This window comes from Hirundo rustica, chromosome 6 (assembly GCF_015227805.2).
Source record: "Hirundo rustica isolate bHirRus1 chromosome 6, bHirRus1.pri.v3, whole genome shotgun sequence".
Lineage (NCBI taxonomy): Eukaryota > Metazoa > Chordata > Aves > Passeriformes > Hirundinidae > Hirundo > Hirundo rustica.
The window spans coordinates 15,620,720-15,645,261 of NC_053455.1; the positions used below are offsets into that span (position 1 = coordinate 15,620,720).

Here is a 24,542-nt window from a genome sequence, read left to right on the forward strand (position 1 = left end):
TTTGAATTTCTCCGCTGAGAACATCTGAGGTAATTTTGTTACTGCATAATTTCTCAGTTAATTATTGGTTCAAAGTTTCCCCTTTGGATTAACAGACTTGTGCCAGTCTAGGTATTTCCCCACCACTACCTTGGGCATCTGCTGTCCTTTCTCCTCCTTCCCTTCTTCCTTCATTCTGTTTTTAGCTACCAACTTATTTTTGCTGGAGAATTGAATTGGAAAATTCCACATTTTGTGACTGAGTGTTAGCTGCATCAAAGCTCAATTGTATTATGCACGAGCAATCTTCAACTTAGTAATGAGGGTGCTTTTATTTAAATATCTTGTGGATCTGGAGTTTCATCCTTGTTTTATGTTTGGAAGGAAAGGGAACTTGCCCTTTTTTCCATATATACAAGATTAATGTGTTTCCTTATTGAAATGAACCTTTTATTTTTGTTAATATGAAAACTGTTCCAGCTAAAAACTGTTCCTGTTTTCCTGTTCATTGAACATGAATGGAGAGTTGAGTGGGAATAATATCTAGATAGAGAGGGAAGTGAGATTTTTTTTTTGTGTGTGTGTGTGTGTGTGTGTGTGTGTGTGTGTGTGTGTGACAATGTTGTCTTTTTTTCTATACATTAATGAACTTTTCAAATCATGGAAGAATCAAAGGAGGTTTGAGAAGCAGAGCACAGGCTGGCAATGTTTCTGCATTTTGCCCTTTATTTGAATGTAAAGGAATTGTGGTATCAAGGACAGTTGTGTATGAGAGAGAAAGATGAGCAAAATTTGGTCCAAAATTATGTTAGAAGCAATGGGTTTCTGCAATGGAGTAACTCCTGTAATTAGTGCAATGCAACAGACTTTTGCTTTCCTTCTAAAAGTTTTGTTTGATTTCTTTGAAAAATCTCTTTCTTTTTTTTAGTATTCTGGGAGATCTGAAAAGCTTCAAATCTTGTGGGGAGAGAAGGAGGAGTTAAGGCATATCAAGTCTGCTCAAAGGGCAGATTTGCCTTAGCAAATAGTTAAACAAAAAACCACCCCATAAGCTTTTCTGACTCTGCAGCCTTTAAAAGTCTGTGTTCATGAGTTATGTGTAGATGTGGCTGAATTCATTAAATATGTACATGATTGGTGTCTGTTTTCAGAAACAACGTTATGTCAACATGTGTGATGCTCTTTTGACTGTTCTGTAAAACTTGCATATTCATGTTACAGAACAAAAAAAAATGCTTTGGAAGTGCAGAGAGAGCTTGTTGCAGGAAATGTGGAAGACATAACTTCCTTTTCTTGCCAAGGGGAAAATGTAAACAAAGCTCCAACTTAATTGTAGGCTAAGTACTAGTCTGGTTTTCTGACTAAGTCTTTCCTTCCTTAATTGATTTCTTTTATGATTGAGAAAGTATATTTTCTGAAATGAATTCCTGTAGTTTTGGGCAGGATATTCCCTAAAGTTTGGGAGCATTTAGTTCTTGCTACACTTTTATGGAATCTAAATGTAGGTATTAATGAAGGCAACTACTGAAACTGAAGTTACTGGTGGAATTTTTGGAAGGATTTGATGGGAAGTATTGTGATATTAATGTATTTTGCTACTATCTTCAAACTGGCTGAAATCTTTGAAGTGAACAGCATAGAAAGATTTCTTGGCATCAGATGTGATATAAATGTTAGTTGGTGAAATCAGTGTGGATCTTAACATTTTCTGCTGAAGTTAATGAATTTAAATTAACCATACAGAAGAGTCCAACCAAAGGAGACATCTTTCGAATGTGTAAGTTTTTAAGTAACTGTTAAAATCTTAGTATATACAGATATAATTGATTTGTAGGAACAGGTATAAGATCATTGTGCTGGGGGAGGGGAGGGAGGTTTGTCTTAAAGACCTCTAAATACATGGAAAATGTTCTGTGGGTTTGACCAGGAATTTCACCCTTGCTCAGGGAGGCAGCAGTACATAACCAGTTTACATGGTCTCGTGTAAGTCAGCTGTTGTGTAAATACCATGTACAATCAATTTTACAATTTGATTTTGTATTGCTTCCTGCAGCAGTGAACAGAATGGGCTTGGGAGTGACTGTGGATGTTAGGAAACAAGGGGAAGGTGTGAGTGTCAACACTGGTGCCGGGCCAGAGTGACTTGAAGAGTCACTCAGAACAGAAGGAGTTACTACAGGGGTATAGTTTTGTGGGGCTGTGAGGCAGTCTTATAGGAATAGTCTGCTCTCTTCATATTGAGAGCTGTGAGATCCTGTTCCAGTTTTAGCTGCCTGTCAGACAAACGTGCTGGAGTTCTCTCTCCCTGTCTGTTATCTGCCACTCTCTCCAGCAGTGGGGCAATGGATCAGAAATTAAAATTACTTGGTTTGTGATCGTATAATCTCTGTATGTAGTGTGAGGGGAAGCAAGAAAACCCCTTGGCAGGATGGAGTGGGAGGGAAAAGTACAGTTGCCTGCTAGTTTGACTTTAGTGGTAGTATCTGATGTACCTGCTAAGAGGTGACAGGCAGTGAGTCCTGCTTGCACAGTTAGCTTCTCCTTGTCAGAGAATGAGTTCACTATATTGAGGGGAATATATTAAAATTCACATAGATTTGGCTTTATATTTTTTCCTATATGAGTAATATACCTAGATGCATATGTTCTGGCACTGCAAATTTAAAATCATCTAAGCATTCAACAAAGCAACAACCCCCATGGACCTCTTTAGTAGTTATGGCTGCTGTGTGAAGTGTTGTTAACCGAAGAGGGAACAAACTGCACAAATACAGAGAAAAATAAGTACAGGCCAAAGAAACAGCAATCAGCCACCTGGATACAGGGAGCACTGTCATCATGAATCCTAGCAGTAGCTACTGCTGTCCGAATTTCCTTTTTCTGCTAGGACTGCCCTTGCTTTGCCGGTAATTTTTCCTACTGTTAATTTTTTAGGAGCTCTGGAGAAGAAAAAGACTATTGCAAAAGTGGGCTTATAGTTGCCCACTTAAAGTAAGATGTTTTCACTGACGGTGGTAGCTGGCTGAATGAAGACTGAGGCGGTGCTGTTCTTGGGCAATGGCTGGAGCAGGCGCACCAAAAGATCAACTGAAAACAAACACGTCCAGTCAGGACTTGCATGGCCTTCCAAATGTCTGCTACAGTGAAGGGATACAGCATTGCTACACGAATAGGTGCCTGGGGACTGGGAATATTTATTTTTTGGAGACCGTCAACGGAGTATTAGTCAAACTGCATGTTGTGTTTGATTGTGGTAGTAAAAGTAACCTTTTCTTGCTGTTCTTCCTTCCCTGGGGCATCATCTGGGTTCCTTGAGCCGTTTGGGAAACTGGTGCAGGGAGATACCTACACTGGGGAGAAAAAAATCTCACAGAAGAAAATACTTGTGTTTAGTTGCTGACACGATGGAGGAGCTTTGGGGAGATGCTGGTGGTAGCTGTGGTGAGCGCTGGCGCTGAGGAAAAGTGCATGGAACCAGTGTCGGTGAACCAACTTGGGTTTGTACATACCAAGTAATGCATTTTAAATCCAGATTGCAACTGTGGTTTTGTTGGATGCAAGACTTGTCCTGGCTTGTGGCTTACTGTGGAAAGTATTGAAACTGTAGCTGTAAAATGTTCAAAGTATTCAAACTGTAGCAATTTTTTGGCTGTGACTTAATGCTGTCTTCAGTGAGGAAAATCAGTGTTTCTTTAATAAAATTCATGAAGTCTCATGGTATGACTGGACTAATTGCCTTTTGAGTTCTTTACTACACCTTTTCGTGTTCCTTCCCCCAGTTTTTCTGTTGTGTATAGATGTACACATTAGTGTTAAATGCATAAGGAATGATGCTAGCAGCCTTGTTTTATCAAGGAGAAAAGGCTGAATGGGTGGAATGGCTGTTGTGTGATGACAAAAGGACCCACAGAGAGGATGGTGTACAAAAGAAAAGGAATGGTGGTGTATTAAGACCTGAAGTGTAGAGAAAAATGTTATGGATATATGACAATATTGGTAATAGCCTTTTTAGCTACAGGCAGAGGTTTCAGTGGATAGATGAGCTGTGTATTGTTACCAAGCATCGTGGAAGCTTGAGCATAAAGGAAGAGTGTTGTATGGAAACACTGTAGTCATGAGGAATGATGAACCAAGCAACAGAAATACCACAAAATGTTGTTACTGATACAATGACTGGCTGGCAGGATGAAGAGTTGATTGCAGCCAAATTAAGATAGAAGTAGTTTTTTGTCTGATCTATTAAAAGAGGCCACCCATGTGGGATGGCTGATCAGTTTGTGGGTCCAAGACTTTTTAGTCTGCTTTGATGTTGGAGCTATTGTTGTGAAAACCCCAAGCAATGTCATCACTAGAGATGACTCAGACTGTGGAAGTTAATAAGGAAACTAAAGCTGAGTGATTAAAAGGTTGCTTTTTTGAAGATGGGTTGAAAATAGTAAATCATGAGGATAGCATGGGTGCTGCTTGTCTGCTTATTTAGGTGGAGAGCACAGTGTCTGGGATTGCCCTGTTAGTGACTCTAATGTTCTCAGAGGCAGCATATTCTGAGAGAAGTGTGAATGTAACTGTGCGCTGAATTTACAAGCATTATTGTGTACAGGAAGCTCCCATGTCCTCATTCAGAGTAAATGGCTTTCTGTGAAATAATTGGGCTTGGATAAAAAGAGAAAATTACTCTAGTACAAGGAAAACTGTAGGGTGTATGGATCTTGCATTTGATTGGGATTTGAGCCAAGATTTTCCTGTCTTAGTAGATTTGACAACTGAAAACAGGATTTTGTGTTGTGGTTGGGTCACAGCTTGAGCAAGAGAAGGAATTCCCTTAATGAGACACAGATCTTTGGGGAGCACTCTCAGACTAACCAGAATAAAATTCCATGGGAGTAGAAGACTGCAGAGATGAAAGACTACCCTGTTCCAGAAGAAGCAGCAATCCTGTTGACAGATAAAGGGTACGGGGATAAGAACCCATGAAACAGGCTTTATAAAGGTGGTAGAGCTTCATGTAGAGGGTTACTTCTGCTCCACTTCTGCCTTTTTCAGTGGGGGAAAAGGACCAGGTGACCATGGATATTGCTGCAGTAATAGACAATCATTGTCTGGAGACACACTGAGGAGGGCAGTGCTCTTAGCAGACTGGTATTTGGCCTCAGTGTCTGAAGCTGAATCTAGCTGAAATCTCCATGAGTTAGCGCACTGCCTGACAAGACAAAGTGTAGGCCTTGAACTTCAATGGAAAGAAAAAAAACCAGACTACTTAAAAAAAAAAAAAAAAAAGTCTATTCCATTTTTTGAGGTACACTTAATGTAACTTGGAAGTTCCTTTTTCTCTCTTAACCAGCTGATGTGTTCATATATCTGAACCAAAGAATATTTGCTGTTCTTAAAAAATCATGTGGGTAATTTTTTCTCAGAAGAGGCCTTTTGAATCTAGGAATTTAGAGTCCTCAGAATTTATCACAGTATGTCAGAATATGCTGCAATTATTCTAGATTGGCTAAAATTAATTATACTCATTTTCCTGTAAATGGATGTGTTCATACCTAATTACTCTGTTTAGTGATATTGATAAAGATTTGGTGGATAGGATTTCTCTGATTCTCTTATAAAGTAGATTTAATGATGTTTTTTATCTAAATCAGATAATGTTCCTTTCAAGTTAACTTGTGAAAAAATTGAGAGTCATTGAAGAATACATGCTGTCACTTCACTTCAAGGGAGTCCTAGAGGGCCATAAATGAGCTCTTGCTCATTTGCCTGAAAGAAGTGTTTTGAATTCATCTTCAGGAGCATTAGTTAAGTCTTTCATATGAATGTTATCAGTAAGAATAGGCTTTTGGTAAATTAGTGTGTTTTTGTGACCAACTGGAAGAATTACTGACGTAGAGAGATGAAAATTTATTTGCCAGTGTATGAGGACATTTAAGTTGCTTGGCAGGAGCACTCTATTCCATGCAGGATTGTACTGCTGTACTTCAGTTAGTCTCTGTGTTCTTTGTGTGTTTGAATTTTTTAGCTGCTGGAAATTTTTGTGTTTAGAGGAATATAAATATGTTGATGTCACCTGCCTCCACACTGCTGTTAGTGATTTGACCTGTCAGTCCTGTTAATGACATTATTTATTTACTTCTGTGATGTGACATGTTCGTATCTTTCTTGAAATTCCTTTGCTGATCATCAGAAATACTACTTTGAGCTCTGTTTGCAAAGACAGCATTGAAAAGAGTTTTTTTTCCTGTAAGTTGTGTGGGGTTTTTTTCAGTGTTGAAATGCTGCTCAGTGTTTTCAATTTCTTAAGTGTGTGTATCTTCTAGTCGACACTCCTTTGTGCTCTATTTAAGCATAGTTCTTTTAACTATCTCTCTGAGTCCTCAAAGAAAAGGTTGAAAATCAGTACAGGTTTTTTCCCACTAAAACTCAGTCCAGTGATTCTCAACAAATCTAGAAATAAAAAGCTAGGACTGTTGTGTTTTTATCACCTCCATTTTGAAAGAACTTCTTGATGGAGAAGCATACTACTTCATGGAAGAGAAAATGCTGTAAATTTCATGCTTAACTATAAGAAAGGGTTCTTTGTGATAGCTGGAACACATGATTCCCAGCAGAGCACTGAGTAATGCAGTCACTTTCATAATCTAGTTATATCTGCTTTTTCCTGCCCTCTTGAGCTGGTAACTGCTGATGTGGCTTAAGTTCTAGTGTTCTGTTTATGGGAATTTTCTTTCTTTCTAATGCAGTAAATAATGGAATAACACAGATTCATTAGCCCATAAAGAAAGTCATCCATTTCGTATTTTTTGTACAGAATTGATCTAAACCACAAACTTTCAGCTGTTTCAGTGGAATCTTACTGTTGTATCATCCAGTTCATTTTGAATAATGATAAAGGTTGATTGCTTGACTGGATTATAAAAAGGAATCAAAATAGGCTTTGCGTGGATTTGCATGTGTGTCTGGCATAATCATCTGAGCCTTCAAACTTCAGTTATTTCCTTTGAACGGAAAATTACTTGCCAGTTAGACAATTTCTCTCAGGTACACTGTCCCATATGCATCAGTCCTTTAGCATGTACACTTGTGAGATTGGAGACTCCACGTCACAAAATGTGAGAGTGTGCCAGTACCTCTGAGTGTCCCATCCATGGAAAAAGAGGAAGGTCAGGACAGGTAGCACTCAGTTCTGTCAACTCCTCTTACTTGGAAAGGAGTAAGAAAAGAGTAGCACAGTAAGAAAAATGAGGTAAATAACTCCATGCACATCTGAACAAGCAGTTGGAACTCCAGCCACGAGCAACTTTGTCTTCATTTTTGAGAGCTTGTGCCTTTGAGTGTTGTTAACTTGTTATTCCAGCGGTGTACTGCATAACAACCAGCATGGCCAGGGCTGGCTCTGGAAACTTCTCAGTGGATGGGAACTTCCTTCTGTTCTTCTGAACATGGGATTGTTCCTGAATCACTTGTGATGGCTCAGGGCTCTCTCTTGGTTACCAGAGCACTGTTCTGCTGGAGGCAGGTTCAGAATATTAAGGCAAGCTGGTGGGATATACTTTAGCATTACAGCAATGGTCCATTCTCACGAGTTTTTTCTGTTTTAGTTATTGAGCTACCTAACTTCTATGGAGATACGTTTGTCTTTGCTGAAGTTTAGTTGATGTGTTTCCTTACTGGGGTTGATGCTTTTTATTGCTGGATCTTGTCATCTCATCTTGCAGTAAAGTTGTCCTTGTTACTTGAAATGAGATGCTGGGGCGAAACAGCATAGCATTTTATATGGTCTGGATAAAAATCTAAGCAAACTTGAATAAGTTATTATGATAACTTCTTGTCATTTACTCATAGTATATTTAAAACATGTTAGGTAAAAAGAAAACCTGAGATACCATGTTGGTACAGGTATGTGCATGTACTAGATATAATTTCCAACTCTGGTTTTAGTATTATGCTATTGCATAATCCTATGGCAGCAACTCCAAAAGAAATACAAAGTTCTTAAAATTTTACAGGGGAAATATCAAATGGTTGTAAAACCTGTTGTAGCACTCCCCAACTTGCCCTTTATATTAATTGGATCCCAGTGATTTACGGGAAATTTTATGAAACGTGTGTATTGAGTGATGATATAAACAAAATGTTGCTGTTACCCTGAGTCCATTCTGTGCAGACACGTTTTGTTAGATCAAAACTCCCAGTCTAGGAATACCTGGCAGTCAGCCCAGATACCTCAGATGCATGTCATGTTGGTTTGTAGGATTTTAGGTTCAGTGTGAAAAATACTGAGAAGACTGAGAAACTTATTTCAGGTTCTGAAACCTTTAACCAGACTTACGGGGTGGATTTTTTTGTTTGTGGGAGTCTTTTTGTGTGTGTTTTTTTTTGGTTTTGTTTTGTTTTTGTTGGAGTGGGGGTTTTTTGTGTTTTTTTTTTTTTGTTTGTTTGTCTGTTTGTTTTGGGGTGTTTTTTTAAATTTTATTCTGAGTATCAGTATAATCTGAAAGTCACTTCTTTGCTGTTTTGTAGGATTTGGGGTGGCAATCTTGGTTTCTATTAACTTCCTTGTTTCGCATAACACGCACCATATAGTTTTTAGTTTTTCTGCAGTACAGGCTTTTTTAAACAAGCTTTGACATAGTTTAACTCTTTTCCTGTGTGTGTACGTCCATAACACATCTGTGCATGCGTCACTGCTCTCAACAACTATTTCAGTTGGTCAGCAGATGTTGAATTTAGTTTCACTTTGGTAATGCTTACAGGAATGCATGCAGGCTTTTAATAAAAAGGAAAGAAAAGTTCACCTGATGGTAGTTTTTAAAACAAACAAAATTCCATGGCCGTATTCTGAGGCTAAAATGCAATTAAAAAGTTCTTCACAGAAGCTGAAATAAGGGAACTTTTGGTATGCAGGATAACTTCTGCGAGAAAAGACGAAATCTATCTTTCCTTTTGCAGCTGAAGGTCTAATTGTTTGTGATTTGGAGTTTTTTTCTTCATTTTTATGTTCCTCTCCTTTTACAAGTGCTTTTCAAAGTGGAGAAGCTGCATTCTCGACTTGGCATTTTTGCAGTAGTTGAGTTGTATTGACTAGACTCAGCTAGTTATATGCTAGATTAACTGCTGTCAGGTAGGCTGTGTTTAGTACAGAGGCTGAAGTGGACAATAGCAAACCAAACCAAAAAAGCATCTGAATCCATGAGTGCTTCAAGTACACTTTGCTGTCAAAAGATGCAATAGTGCAAGTATTCATGTGATGCCATAACAAACAAATTGGTTGACTGATACTCTTGTGACTTTTTGTTTAGGTTGGCTCTAATGTGGGTCATTGTATCTGGTTTACAAAATACTAGGGACAGAACAAACAAGATAGGAAAAGTGGTTATGAGAATGAAGAAAGGAAGGCAGGACTTCCTCCAGGACGGAGTTCATCACTGGTACTAGCTAAATTTTTTGGGAAATGTGACATGGGTTATATAATATTATCTTGTAAAATTTAGTACTGTATTAAAAAATAAAAGAAATGTACTTTCAGTTGATACATGAGGTTAAGGACAGTAGTGGAACTAAAGCTATCATTGGTTTTGAGCCACGGGGCCCAATATACTTTATGAATTACAAAATGTTTGAATTCAAAATGCAAAACTCTTAAGAAATCAGCCTGCACACCCATGACTTAGCAGAACATGGAAGTTATGTATTCTAAATTTAGGGAGTGAATTCTTTCTGCACTATGCTCAGGCTTAATGCGTAACAATGTTATTGTGGTAAGCCTCCAAATAAAATAATTTTATCTATTGTGTATTTTAGGAATTTTTTATGACGTTCCTTTTCAAGTTTATTTAAATCCTGGTTTGTAAATTCAAGCATTGACTGCTAGTGGTATTGAACAGTTGCATATATTCCTTGATTGCATTCCCTCTCTTTTTTGGCACGTATTTATTGCCAGGTGGAAGGAGATGGAAGTTATTAACTTCATCCTGGGACTTGGTTCTAAATATTGAGTGCTTACTTATAAAAAGAAGAAAAGCCCAACACTTCTTTTTTTCTTCCCTTTTTTACTTAGCTCCTGAGCTCTTTCCTGTGTTAGGAAGAAGTGAAAACTGTTAGTAGACATCTAATATATGAGTTGTCACACCACAGCTGAATGCAGAAAAGTAGAATAACAATGGCATTATTCCAGGACTCACGTCCAAATAAGCCAGTCCCAACTTTAGGTGAGAAAAGGAAAATTGTTGGAATATCTACTCAGGTTGCTACTCTTTACCTGTGAGTAAGTTAGCATTCAAACTGAAGGGTGTCTTTTACCTTCACAAAGTTTGTCCTGACTGTAACTAATTCCATCTAGAAATTTACACCACATTCAAGCAACATATTCCTGGTACATACAGAAATCACGTGGAGTGTCACTGTTTTAATGAATTTTCTAAGCATTTTTTCTTAAGTCAGTGAAGCTTTTCGTAAATGAAGTAGAGATTTGCACATATGGATTCTGTAATCTTTGAACAGCTTATTTCTGCACAAGGGAGAAAATGAGTGCGTGCAACGGCTAAAACTGAACTGATCCAACAGTTTGTGTTTGCTGAGAAGTTTTACTGCTGTTCAGTGATGTGATGTTGCCTGTTTTGTGTGTGCTCTGGTTCTATCTTCATCCTGAGTAGGATTCCATTCCTGTAGGAGGGTATTTGATCTGTGTTTCCTGATGTGTAGCAAGCTGAATCTGCATGGAGCTGAGTTCAAGATTGTATGCAGTTGAGACGACCTGGCCATCTCACTAGGGAGGGCAGGCATGGAAGCTCCCTTTTCTCATTTACAACCCTGCAGGTTGGCTCAAGTTGGCTGGAAAGTTGCTGTGGACTGTGGTTGTGTCTCCTGCCCTAGCAGAATTCCGCTAGTGCTCAGTAGGCTGCAGTGTGTGAGGCCACCCTGGGATATGGAAACACCAGAGCAGCAATTCTGCCTGATAACCACGTCTGTAAAGCCAAGTTTTCAAACCCTTCCCTACTCTTCCTCCTTGTGGAACCAGCCCTCAAATCCTGGAGCACTTATTCCTGTCCCCTCTGTGCCTACAGCAATTTGCAGCCTTTTCCTTCCTGGCTTGTCTCTCGATTTCTGCTCCCCAGGATCTGCACTGCATGTTTCCGTGAAAGATGCACTTGCATGTCACTTTCTTGGCCAATTTAACATGCCAAGAGAGACTACCAAGAACGGAAAAAAATTCAGAAGCATATAGCAAATCTATGTGTGTTCACAATATTAAGGGAATCTAAAAGATTCTTAGTACAGATTTTACCTTTGTATGACTTTATCTTCATGTTTGTTTTGGAAGGGGGCACAAGTGTTCAGTTGACAGTAGTGGTCTTCATGTGGTAACTTTCATTTTTCAGTATTAATATTTTAACACTGCTAATATTGGAATAAATTAGGATGTCTTTGTTGTACGTTAGCAATGAATCCTTGTTCAAATTACCTCAGAACTGATTTCTAAGATGTTTTCTAATGCAAAAAAAAAAACCTTAATGAATCCTTGAATGCCTTATTTTTACTATTTTAAATGTACTTCTAGGTCTTTTCAAGTCTAAATTTGAAAAACAGTACTGAATGAGAACTATGTAATGTTATGAATACAAATGCAGCTGAAGTCAATGATGATGGTATAATCTCCAGTAGGACTGCCTTATTTAGCTTTCTCTATCAATATTATTCAGTTTGGGATTTTTTAACCATGTGGGAATAGGTATAAACATGTATGAAAAGTCTTTCTTGGTATAGTCAAAGGAGAATATACCTAGTCTAGACCAAGCTCTCCTTGAAAATTTCTTAGCTAAAAGTTTGATAGCCATCCTGTTCCATGTTGCAATATATCATATAATTTGTGAATGGTTTGGAAAATTACAGGGGGAAAAAAACCCCTATTTCTGATCTTGGTTTCATCATTCAAATAAAAGGCTATCTTGAAAGTGTTGGAGATTTTATGAAAATACTGTGTGCTGAAAGCTGAGTTGATTTTATCTAAACCACATAACATTTAGTGACAAATAATGAAGTACCTTATTGGTGTTTTTGTTCTTCAGAAATGGAGGAACAGAACGCTGGACCTGGGATTGAAGATTTGTGAAGGATTATGGGATTATACATTGAAGAGCCAGCAGGCGGAATGCCTGAATGACTGAAGAAAATGGGTGCTAATGCATCTAACTACCCTCACTCATGTTCCCCAAGGGTAGGGGGAAATTCACAGGCACAACAGACATTCATAGGTAACTCTTTTCAGTTATCTTGTCACTTCCGTAAATGACTCGGTGGATTGTGTATGCACTGGATTTGATTTGCTTGCAGAAATGTTATGGAGAGCTTCTATTTTCTAGGTCACCAGTTTGAATCCATTCAAGCTTAATCGTGCATGAAATTCAGTTCTGTCCATCTGTTTGGCCAATGTACGCAAAGAGTTGATCTGCCTTTTGCCAGTAAATAGTTGTCAAGTTATTTAAATAAAATTAGTGGAGCTTTTTTTAATTAAACCATGCGTGCTAGTCTTCCCAGTTCAAGAGCAGTTGCTTTCAGGTAATACTTGTACTGTTTTCTACTCTTACTCAGAATTTCTGTCAAACTGTATCAAAACATGTAAAACCCTTGATCATCAGTATTCATTGTAGTATTGACATTGTGTCCAAGGGAATTAATTACCTTCTTACTGCTAGAAGAGATCTCTCTAGTAATAAACCTGTTAAAGTAACAAACAGGCTTGAAGACAGCTTCTCTTCCTTTTCCTGTTTCTGTAAAATGGGGAATGGGGGTACTTGCTGTCCTAACAGTATTGTTACAAGCCAGGACCTCGCTTAGCTGGAGACATGTGTTGAAGTGCCCTTAAGGAAGTATTTTCTCATCCTAGTTGTAACTGGGGCAGGCATTACCTTTATGTGTTTTTCAGTCTAGTACAAAGAGACCTCAGTGTAGATCTAAGTACTGTCACACTATAAATAATAAACAGCTATGTTATGAATCTGAAAGAAGGCAGTCTCTGAGAAGATAAATATTCCTTAAAAAAAATACAACCCTGACAGCCTGAAGAATGATCTTAGCAGTAAATAACATCAATAGTTTATAAATGCTTTTCTCCTTTATGCCTCAGCTTGCAACACTGCATAAGTAGTTATTGATATTCAGTGTTACTTCTCTTTTTAATTACCATTGAAAGCAGGGTGACATCCTTAGCAGAGGAAGAATTGACTCACTTTGTAAATTTTCTTTTTTCTCAGCTTTCATGGCATTCCTAGCTCTGAGATCTCATTTGGGGACAGACCACAAACTGTTACATTTCAGGATGTGTGTGCTGTCACAGCATGTAGAGGAAGAATTTCTAGTCCTAACGTCATGGATATCCATGCTGTAAAGTTCCCCTCAAGGGTTTATATATTTTCAGTGTTTCACAACTACCTAGTAAAAGATTTGCTCCAGACTGCATATATGCTTTCTAAAATGCAGCTAAAATGCTTTTCTTACATGTCTTGGTGTTTTTCAATCTGGCACTATGTTGAGTGAAGAGAAACCCTTAGAGCCCTTGAAACGGGCAGATTTGCAGGCTGAAACACCTTTTGAGCAGATTTGAAGAGATTTCCAAAGGCTTCATTAAATTCCCAAGAAACTTTCTACATGATATGTGGAAGGTTTAGTTGATACTCTTCATTATTAAACTCAAAGTAGAAACCCATTATGTAATACATCACATTACATTTACTATTACATTACATTACATTACATTACATTTACTGACCCCCATTACCTACAGGGTAAATTGTGCCTGAGACTCTTTTTGAGGAAGGCCTAAAAGCATGTGCTCTTCTCATCTTAGGGAAGGCAGATGAGTGTTGTGGGTTAAATTCTTGCTGAAATATCCTGATATTATGGGGTTCCATGGGTGTGCTAGCTACATCACATGGGTACATCTCTTCTTCCCACTTCATGGCATTTGGCTCGTTCTCATTTTGATTTTGGTTTGATGATTGGTTTCTGTAGCTTTCTCAGTAGAAAATAGGTGTATTCTAAAATTGATAGCTGAGGTTTTCCTCACTTGCCATAATAATAATGTTTTAATGTTGTATCAGCTTTTACATGTTTGGGTTTAGCTGTTGGCGGTTTTATTCATTTGTTTGGGTGGGAGGCGGTGTCTGTTTTTATTGTATTGTGGGGGCTTTTTTATATAGGCGGCTTTAGATCTATTTACTACCCTAAAGAACTGGGGGATAGGGTTATAATAGCTGCATAATATGTTGCCTTATTCTGGGAAGCTGGATTTAGGCTTATGGGTTTGTTTTAGATGTGCTGCTTTACCATTAAAGCAGCACACTGTGTTTCATGCTAAATGTAGGATGAACGCTGAAGTCTGAGGACCGATATGGCAAAGCACAGCAGTTTGATAGTGTGAGTTTCTATTAGTTGTCTTCATCCTAGTTGCTTATAGTTTATGAAGAGGAGAGAAATCAGTAAAAATAGTGTAGTGTGCTTACTGGAAAATAATACTTTTGTTTTAGCAAAAGCTTAACTAGTCATCTTCTTGCTGTTTTGCCTGCAGCATTCAGGAGGAGGATTTCACAGCATTTCCTAGGGTGGTACATCTGTTCAAGATGTTTGCTTTTTTAAATAGAGCTCTATAATTAGATATTAAAATGTGTGGGCATGCAAAGGACTAAACAGATCCCCTTTTTCATTGTCAAGTTCCCAAGCAGCTCCTCTTGGCAGTCATCTGCTCCTGTAAGTACTTGTCTGTCCCAAGCTGGGTATGGTCTAGGGGCATGAAGTAGCAATTGCTTTTGAGCAGCATTTAATAGACTGGTGCCTTTTAGTATAATGCTGAGGAATAATTTATTTTTTCCTACTTTTAATGCTGCTGCCTTATGAAGGAGTACAGGCAGCCCAGAAAGATTCTCTTGCAGATTCTTTCTTTGAGGGATATGAAGCCACCAGCTGTTGTGAACACAGAGAGACTCTGATGGTGCATCTCTCTTTCTTCAAAAAGCAGTTGTGTGGTGGTGCTTTTGCAGCAGTGCTTTATCTGTTTGTAAGGGTTAAAAGCACTGTTTGCACTGCCTCCAAAGTTAAATCTTGTAAGTAGCTCAGGGTCCACAAAGGTTTGAATGGTGTTTTAGTATTTTGTGGGGATTCATGTGCAAGTAATACTTCACAGCAGCCTTCAGGGAAGAAAGGAATTGAGACTTGCAGTGTCCTAGTTTTTCTTTAGTAGAATGTTAGAGAATGTTCTGCACTCAAATTTGCCATTAGAATCCAACGTACTTCAAACAGAAATGAGCTGGCATGTTCTCTGGAAACAGAATCTGTCATTATAGAGTGACCGAAGTGTAGTTTTACTTTTATTGTGAAATGTACCTCTTTAAATGAAGCAGAAATTCTATGCTTGTCTCTATCAGCAGGAGGCCGAATCTCTAACTTTTCCATTGTCATATCTAGTATAGCATATGGAAGGAATTTTTATGGTGGATTTTGCAGCACAACCTCTTTGTTGAAGTTGTCTTGAGTTACTCCTGTTATTTTAATTTAAACTGATATTCTTTTCACTTCTTGAAACTTCAATATTATTCATAACATGTTGCCTGATCGAGCAAATTATAAACTTGGATGAAATGGTTAGATGTCTTTCCTCAAATAAAGCAAAGTTCCTTCTCAAAGTTTTTACTATTAGTAAAACTTTAGAAGAATCATAAAACCACTGCATTGTATGATTTGTGGGAGTTTTAATTAGCTTGAAATAAAAGTCACTGGTTTAATTTAACTTAGTTATTGAGTCTTAAGCAATAAAACAGTTTACAGAATTGTTAGATTGCTACAGCTGCCTTAGACTCAAATACAGCTTTGAATTACTCCTGTGTGTTTCAAAGTTCGAGAAATGCTTGAAATCACAAGACAACTAAATGCCCTGGATTTTATCAGACTGACCCATAATATCACTGTCAAAACAGCATCACAGTGAATCTGCCTGAAACAGGTGGAGCTGTGAGATTGCAGTGATACAACAAGTTGTAAAAGGCCCCAAAAGCTCTGGTTCTAGGATGGGCTTTGGAAGATTAAAAAAAAAGGCAACAAGTAGTAAAGCTACACTAATAGAAACATGAACTGTTCCTGACAGAAAACTGACAAATACTATTTCAGATGAAGCTGTGATTGTTACTGATTTGTGTAGCATTTGCAAATGTTTTCTTCTCATTCTTCTTTGGTCCAGAAGTGGAGGTTGGGTTTGTATACTTCTTTTGCTCTTTTCTTGTCATGTCTGAGGTTCTTCACCATCTGGCTTAGAGTGAAAGCTCTGTAAATAAACTTAAATTAGGAAATAACCCTAAAACAGAAGCATGACACTCACCTTAAAGCTATGTTAAAGACTCCTTTTGTTTTCTAAAACTCTACTTTGGTTTTCCATTACTTGTAGAAATACAGAATCTAATTCCTTTTTTTTACTCACTGAATTGCTATCAGTATTAGTTCATAATATAATTTCCCTATAAATTATTTTTGAGAAGAAAAATAATTATATGTATAATTTAATTGTATAATGCTCTATTCAAAGGAAATCTTTAATAATATGGTAAAACTTCCATTCTCCATATTCCTTTTGATGGTGTGTATGCACAAATTAGTATTTATAGTTCTGTGAAAAGGAGCCTATTTTACGTGTTCGACTTTGGCATCACTTGGTTATCAGATGACAGGATTTTTACTTTTATTGCTAAATTTGCTCTGAAAATAATCCCTGAGTGTTTTGGTACTGTATTCACTTTTAATGTTACAACTGCAATATTCTCTTCCTGCCTAGATAAGTGTACCATATGCTGTAGAGCTACATCAACTGGCACTGCTTGTTTCTTAAAATTGAATACATTAAAAAAAAAAAAAAAAATTAAAACCAAGCCAGAACACCCTGAAACCCAGCAAACTAGAAACTTTGTAGATGCAAATAAAAGGCTTTGTTCTTAATGGCCAGAAAAGGCTTCCGTCAGGTTTTCAGCTGTTATAGTATCTGATATGAGGAGAAGAAAAAATTGTATAACTTGCAGCATCATTGACGGAGTATTTAGGTGTTACGGACCTTCTTTTTAAATTTAGAGAATAAATGTGTTCAATTTTCCTTTTTGCCTTTAGGGACATCATCCTACTCTCATCAAGGTTTTGGCTGTGAATCGAAGCTGTATAGCCTTGACCATGGCCACGAGAAACCTCAAGACAAGAAAAAGAAAACCTCTGGTCTTGCCACCCTCAAAAAGAAATTCATTAAGCGTCGGAAATCGAGCCGATCTGCTGACCACGCCAAGCAGATGCGTGAACTCCTCTCAGGCTGGGATGTCAGAGATGTTAATGCATTAGTAGAAGAATACGAAGGAACGTCGGCCTTAAAGGAACTTTATCTACAAGCTAATTTGGCGAGACCAGAAGCCAGGACGCTACAAAAAGACATGGCTGAACTTTATCAATACAAATATTGTACTGATGTAGACTTAATATTTCAAGAAACTTGTTTTCCTGTGCATCGTGCGATATTGGCGGCAAGGTGTCCATTTTTTAAGACGCTGCTTTCTTCGTCACCAGAGTACGGGGCAGAAATAATAATGGATATTAACACAGCTGGCATAGATATGCCTATGTTTTCTGCTTTGTTACACTACCTTTACACGGGCGAGTTTGGCATGGAGGATTCGAGATTCCAAAACGTTGATATTCTTGTGCAGCTTAGTGAAGAATTTGGAACGCCAAATTCCTTAGATGTTGACATGCGCGCCCTGTTTGATTATATGTGCTACTACGATGTGGTTCTTAGCTTTTCATCCAACTCTGACTTAGTTGAAACTTTTGGTGGGAGTCAGAACTGTCTAGATGAAGAGCTCAGAGCTCACAAAGCTATTATTTCGTCACGGTCTCCCTTTTTCCGTCACTTGCTGCAGAGGAGGATACGAACTGGTGAAGAAATCACAGACCGAACTCTACGGACTCCAACTAGAATTATATTGGATGAGTCTATCATACCAAAAAAATACGCTAAGGTCATTTTGAACTGTATGTATACAGATGTGGTGGACCTCTCTGTTTTGCACTCCAGTCCTTCGGTGGGCAGTTTAAGTGAAGTTCAGGCTCTTGTAGCAGGAAAACTAAACATGACTAGGGCAGAAGAGGCTATGGAGCTTTATCACATAGCACTGTTCTTGGAGTTTAACATGCTTGCACAAGGTATGTAATACTGTCCTCGCTGTAGAATATATGGCCTTATTAGAACAAGTTTTAGCAATTTTGCAGCCTAGGGATGTCAGCTGTCAGTGGCTGATAGTTCCCTTAGAGATGGAATTTGTTTTCCATCTGTAAGTTGTCAATAATGCATCTATTTTCTAGAGACAGAAGAAATGAAAGAGATTTAGTTGCATGGTGCATCACTGTTGAAGCATGTTAATTCTATCAAGTATGTATAACTGGTCTTGATATTTCTAATGCTTATCTTAGAAAGCTTATCTGCTTTCTGCAGTCCATTTTTTGGGTGTAAACTACAGAGAGATCCGTTTCGAGAGGAGGAAATATTTAGACTTGTTAGGAAGTGTCTGTATATGTTAACAAAGCTGTAAACTTGAATGACTGTTTCTGTAGTGTATGTCAAAGACAACAACCCTGCAATCTTGCTGTTGGAAGGAAAACTTAAACAGCTTAATTGCGGTAGTGTTAGGTCTTTAATGTCTGCCCCTCTATGAACAGAACTGAAGGCAGGGTCAGTCAGTATTTTCAGACATAAAGTTTGGAAACTTTTACTACTTGCATTATTCTTGAACATCATTCAAATCTTGTTTACATACAACCTCCTGACTGGAATTACTGCAATCTCAGGTGAGGTGTCCAAGCACCAGTGAACTAATGGTATTTCTTGTGATGGCAGCAGCTTTGCCCACAGTTTTGTCTGTTGGTGTTTGAGCTATTTAATGGCCATGGGATGTATACTGAAATATGGGAATTGCTTCAGGCCTTGCTGATGTGGAATAAGAATTTTACTTTTGAGCTGAGAAAGGGAAAACGGAACTCACTGGCCTATCAGCAACATAATTTGTTTAAACCAGCTTAATTTTTTTAACTAAAGTAACTTTTCAAAATTGATCTGTACATCCATGACTTCTAGCTGTCAAATTAAGTTTGACAAGATAGAAACCTTATATTGTAAGCTATAAAATAGTTCTAAGTAAAATAGGAAACTAGATAAAGAGTGGACAGGAAAGGGCAGCATAAGTACTGCAGGAAGAGGTCATATTTTTAATGGGTTCTCTTAATAGTTACATGAAACTGAGAGTGATAAGGATATGAGAAACTAACAGAACTGTTGTAGCTCATGTAGTGTTTGCCATTAGGAAACTAATTTTCAGATTGTGCTGAAAGCTGAAATAATTGTACTGCAATAAAACTTGCACAGGTCAAAGGGGATGTATTTTTTGAGGCAACATTCTACAGGATGCAATTGGGCTGTTCTTAGGCTCAGAATCATCCCATCATAGAGCAGCCCAGGTTAGAAGGGGCCTCAAAAGATGATAGGATCCAACCTATGCAAGTGAGAAAGGGAGCCTAGGTGAGATTGTCCAGCATTCTGTCCAATCAGTTCTTGAAAACCACCAGTGATGGAGACTATACTGTGTCCCTGGGGAGATTGTCCTGGCAAAGTGATTGTTCTCATTGCAGAAACATCTCGTGTTGAGATGTTTTCCAGTGCAACTTACACCTGTTGCCCCTTGTTCTCTTCTTGTGAGAACTCCTGTCCTCTTTATAGCTGCCCTACAGTAGCTCAGGGTCTGGGAATATTGTGACAAGGTCCCCTGAGCCTTCTCTTCTTGAGGGACAAGATAACTTAACTTCCTTCAGTCTTTCCTCATAGGCTAAGTTCTCCAGTACTTTGGTCAACATCATGGCACTCCTTCAGACCCTCTCTTCTTTCCTTCTCAGTACACCTAGAAACTTAATGTCTTAGAAGGGGCAAGAAGTTTTACTATAGTTGAACTATGGCATTAAGTTAATTTCTGTATGATATGTACAATCTAATAGTACTTGAGAACAGCTCTGTAGATCAGCTGAAAGCCAGAAAGGAAAATGAGTTGAAATTAAAGAGGTGATGGAGTTTCTCAATTTTGGTGCATGCTCATATACACAAGTGCTAAAAGGATTTAACATGCTCAGGGAATACTAATGAGAGAATTAAATGGAGAATGAAGAATGAAACCCTCAGTGAGACACTGAATAAGTATGCACTGTTTCATAAATGAACAGGGTGTAATTCTTTTCCTCGGATTGGAAACCTAAACTGGAACAACTGTGATCTGGAGATGCTCTGATGAAGCAGTGTCAGTTATAGCAAAGCAGAAAAACAATGACAGAGAACATTCAAGAGAAACTTAGGTAAACTTATAGATGGGAAAATTACTTTTATTTTCTGATATTTTATTTGGTGCTGAGTTTGTTTCTGCTCTCTTTAAGTTGAGCTCGCTTGGAGCAGCATGTCCTAAACTGGCACTCTTTTCAGTAATGCACTACGGAACGGTGCTGCTCTGGAATGTATATTCCATGAGTCAGTGGTAACCAGATCTCTACTTTTTCCTGGAAGTGTTCCCCCAGTACTACCTCTAGCAGAGTAAAAAGAAAAGCAGCAGCAGGAGCTGCACTGGGCTTGTATCTCAGCAACACGCTTGAGTGGCTGGAGCCAGCGAATACAGCAGTGCAGGGGTCTTGGTAGCCCTCTGGGTGAACTGGGGCTGTAGTGTTTTGGGAGTGGTCATAGGGAGGAGGTAGAAGGATGCAGTGGCATTCAGAGGTTTTCTTCTTTCCGTAGTAAATCCCTTCTTGACCACAAAAGTAGTGAGATTGAGGGGTGGGGCTGTAATTATACATAGGGGAGAAATACGGTAAAATCAGCAAGTGTTGAAATCTATTAAATTATCAAATACCAGAAAATGTAGGTTTGGCACTCCTTCAGATATTGAAATTCTGGATGTTAACTTCACCTAATTAGGATTTTACAAATTGGTGTTGCATTCCCTAGCTACAGGAGAAAGTAATAAGCACTCTGTAAATCTGTATATGCCAGTGGAGTCAGAATCTAATAGTTTCATACTTAATTTGCAGAGTTCATGTTTAGGTCATTGGTACTGTGCAGACACGGAAGAACTGCTGTGGTATAATCTTATAATCAAAATTAAAAGGAATCTTATTTGGTCAGGGAAAGCTCTATGCCTCCATGTGACTGACATCACTTAAGGATGTGCTTTAGTCCTGACCTCTGTTCTTGTTTCTGACTTCATTGTAGCATCTTGTCCTCACTTATTATGGTATTTAACATGAGGTAGATGGAAGATCTTAATTTCAGTAGTATTCATCCTGTTCCCTGATTTTGCAGCTAAGAGACTTCAATGCTGGAAGCTGTCACTCAAACATCTGACCTCTAGATGTTATGCAGAGTGATGTGGAAGAGACAGCACTGTGTAGGTGTTGGAGGCCACTGAGCAGGCAGTTCTCCTGAGGTCTCTGAGCTTGGACTTCTGGCAGTGTTTTTCCACTCTGGTGCAGCAGGTGTCCAGTTCTGCCCAAGTACTGACTGATCCCATCAACTGGCTTTCACAGTAGCTGATGTCTTAAGTTTCTCCTCTAGATTTCCACACCCTCGGCTAAAGTTTTTTGTTTCAGTTCACTCCTGCTAGCCAAATGCAAATTGGCAAAAGCTTGTTTCCCTGGTTTCGTGGAAAATATTTTGGGATTATTATGTTAAGTCTGGATACTCTTTCCAATTCATTTTTCTCACTTGCACTCGCTTTTGCCTGGGTGTTTGTAACTGAGTGTCAAGTGAAGTTGATGTATTTTAAAGCTTCTGATCAGCTGTTTTTATTTTCAACAGATTTTAGTTTGATTTGTCTTCAGGGACCTTTCTAAGTATCCAGCTGTTGTAATTTTTCTTCCATTTCAGATGATTCAGCTTTGACTCTTTCCATGGAAATTTTCCCATTCCTAACACAGTGATATTCCCTTTTTCTGACTATTGTGATTTAATAAATAGTTTCCCTGTGGTGAAGACAGTGATAGTATGAGTATGTGCAATGAATCTTTATCATCCAAGTAAAGCAGGACTACCTTTATCTAGAATTCCCTCTGCCTTCATCTTAATTTGTTGTAGCTAAGGACTGTCACTTATCTTCCAAGAGAAACTGAAATGGATCTTTGAATGAACTAATTTGAATAAATGAACTAATCAGCAGGCATATCTGGTCAATAGAGCTGATCATACTGAAACCCATTTGTACCTAATAGGACTGACACTGCTCTCAGGGGTGCTCTGGTAGTTGTTGCTGTCAGAAGTGAGGCTCTTCAGGGATTTCACAGAGGCTATGAGGATTAGAGCCCTCTCCAGGAGGTTGGAGCACTTCCCTTAGTGGAACATTACTGTGCTCTGCCTGTATTTCTACCCTCAGTTGCAGTTTTTCTGTCTTCATGCTACATCGCTGCTCTCTGTCAATTGTACTGGTGCAATTATTTTAACACATTGACTCACAAATATTGGGTTTAATATCACTTACCCCTTGCTCTTCTGTAGCACAGTTACTAAAACCAGGTCAGTTCCCTGCTCCCCACTTCCATTCTCACTGTACTGCCCTGCTGTTGCAGGGAAGTTTGACTTCAGGCATATTAGTTTTATTAGATATCTATATTACGTATGTGAATCTTCTACTGCATCTTGGCCCTATTGCCCACTGTCATGAATACTCCCACTGAGGTGATGTTACAGAATGTTTTGCTGTGATAGACTTTTGGGTAGTGGGACCTTATGAAATAGTTTTACCTGAGAACCTTTTCTGTCACCAGATTCAAAGTTTTCTAAAGACTGACAAAAAGTAACTCAATTTCTGACTTTTTGCTTTCCTTCGCTTTTATTTTAGGTGCTGAGTTTACTCTTGACAAGTATGAGAACTTAGAAACTTTATTGTAAACCATATTCAGTAGTACAGCTTTGATCTAGAAGCAGATATTATCTGACATCAAAAGTACTCTTGGTCTGAGGAGGGCTGAAATACTGAAATGCCAGGGATCCTATGGTAGATTATATTAAATACACATTCAAAAAAATTCAGTAACTACCGTTCCTGTGATTGCCAGTATGGTCTCTCCTAATGTGACAAAAAACATTGACTAGCTTCTAGATTCCAGTTCAGTGTTAAAATGAATTCCTACTACTTTTTTTTCCCATTGGCTCCACTGGTGTGCACAAGTTTAGGGGGAAAGTCTTCAGCACAGAATGAATTAAATCAAGCTATGAGTTTTGTAGTAAAAGCTTTGCTTAATGCCACTTTTGCTATCTGTTGAAGGCAGTTAATTTGTCTTCAGTAGGTCTGTCAACTGTCCTGATCCCAAGCCAGTAGCTAGAATGCTAAGTGTGGGCTCAAGGTTCTGTCTGGAAGGCTGTGTGTGGGACTGCATTAGAGAGAGAGCTGTGGAAGCAGACAGGACCTGATGGTAGGCAGGGTCCATCTGCATCCAGCAAAAGGAGTGCATGGAATAGCATCATTTGTGCAAAATCTGATAGGTGTCTTTCCTTTTTGTAGATTCCAGGTTGGCTCTCTGAAAGGCAGTTATGGTCACAGAAGCTTGTGGGACACTGCAGAGGGATCTTGGGAAGGCTCTTGCTGCCTGAGTATTAAAAAATGGTATTCACAAGAAAAAACACTCTATTCCACTGTGAAGAGCAATATTGTGGCTATTAGATGACTACTTCTTTTGCCAAGTGGCTGATTGTTAAAGCAGAAAAAACTTCTGCCAAAGAAGAAAGGAAGTTGGATTCCTTCCATAGCTAGAATTGGGTTGCCCCAATTTATTTAGAAGCTCAAAAAACACTTTAATTATTACCTTATGCTTACTTCAGGAGAAATACTTTTAATAATCCCACACTTCTGACCCATTGCTAAAATTAGGAAAAAGACTGTTTCATTTGCTAGTCATCCCTAATGAGCTTTTCACCTGATGTCATGTCATTGTCAGTTGTGCAATAATGGAACTTGACAGAAGAATTGAGACTGAGCTGATGCACTGTTTCTATGAATCGGTGTTGCTCAGATCTTTAGAACTGCATTTCTGGTGTCTTTTCAAGGAGCAGGCATCTTTACTTCAAAAATAAATATCAGATGAAATACTAGGAATGGCATTAATTTTGAGATAAGTCTCTGCTCTTGTAGTTTGAGTTTCCTGGTGACTGATTGCAGTGTGTGGGTTTACTTTACTGCCTTTGAAATGGAGCAGTCCTTACGTGTGATGTTTAGTGTTCAGGGGAATGCAGTTTCTTCAGTTTCTGCTGAAGTCAGCTTGCATGCAAGCAGAATAACTGCATGCAAAAAATTGTGTTAGGATTTAGCAGGGGAAGGATGAGTGCAGATGACCCTAAATAATGGTTTCAAACTATTTTGTTTCTTATTCATGGGAGTCAAACTCCTCTCTTAAGCAAATTGCAGCTAGTCATTGCTTTCGTTCACGTGCCAGGTTTACTGCTAACTTAACATTTTCCTTTCTTGAGCCCCAAA

The 24,542-nt window shown here is 38.5% G+C and overlaps 1 protein-coding gene across 5 annotated transcripts in view; it reads left to right on the plus strand.

Annotated features, from left to right (window-relative positions):
• The window catches only part of BTBD7 (BTB domain containing 7), a 51,871-nt gene that overhangs the window by 7,094 nt on the left and 20,235 nt on the right, over positions 1 to 24,542 (plus strand). For all 5 annotated transcript variants that reach the window (XM_040067238.2, XM_040067242.2, XM_040067239.2 and 2 more), the window contains exons 2-3: positions 12,042 to 12,227; positions 17,116 to 18,195. In XM_040067238.2, the coding sequence (XP_039923172.1) occupies positions 12,146 to 12,227; positions 17,116 to 18,195 (1,162 nt within the window). In that variant the 5' untranslated portion in view covers positions 12,042 to 12,145. The remainder of the gene's footprint in view (positions 1 to 12,041; positions 12,228 to 17,115; positions 18,196 to 24,542) is intronic.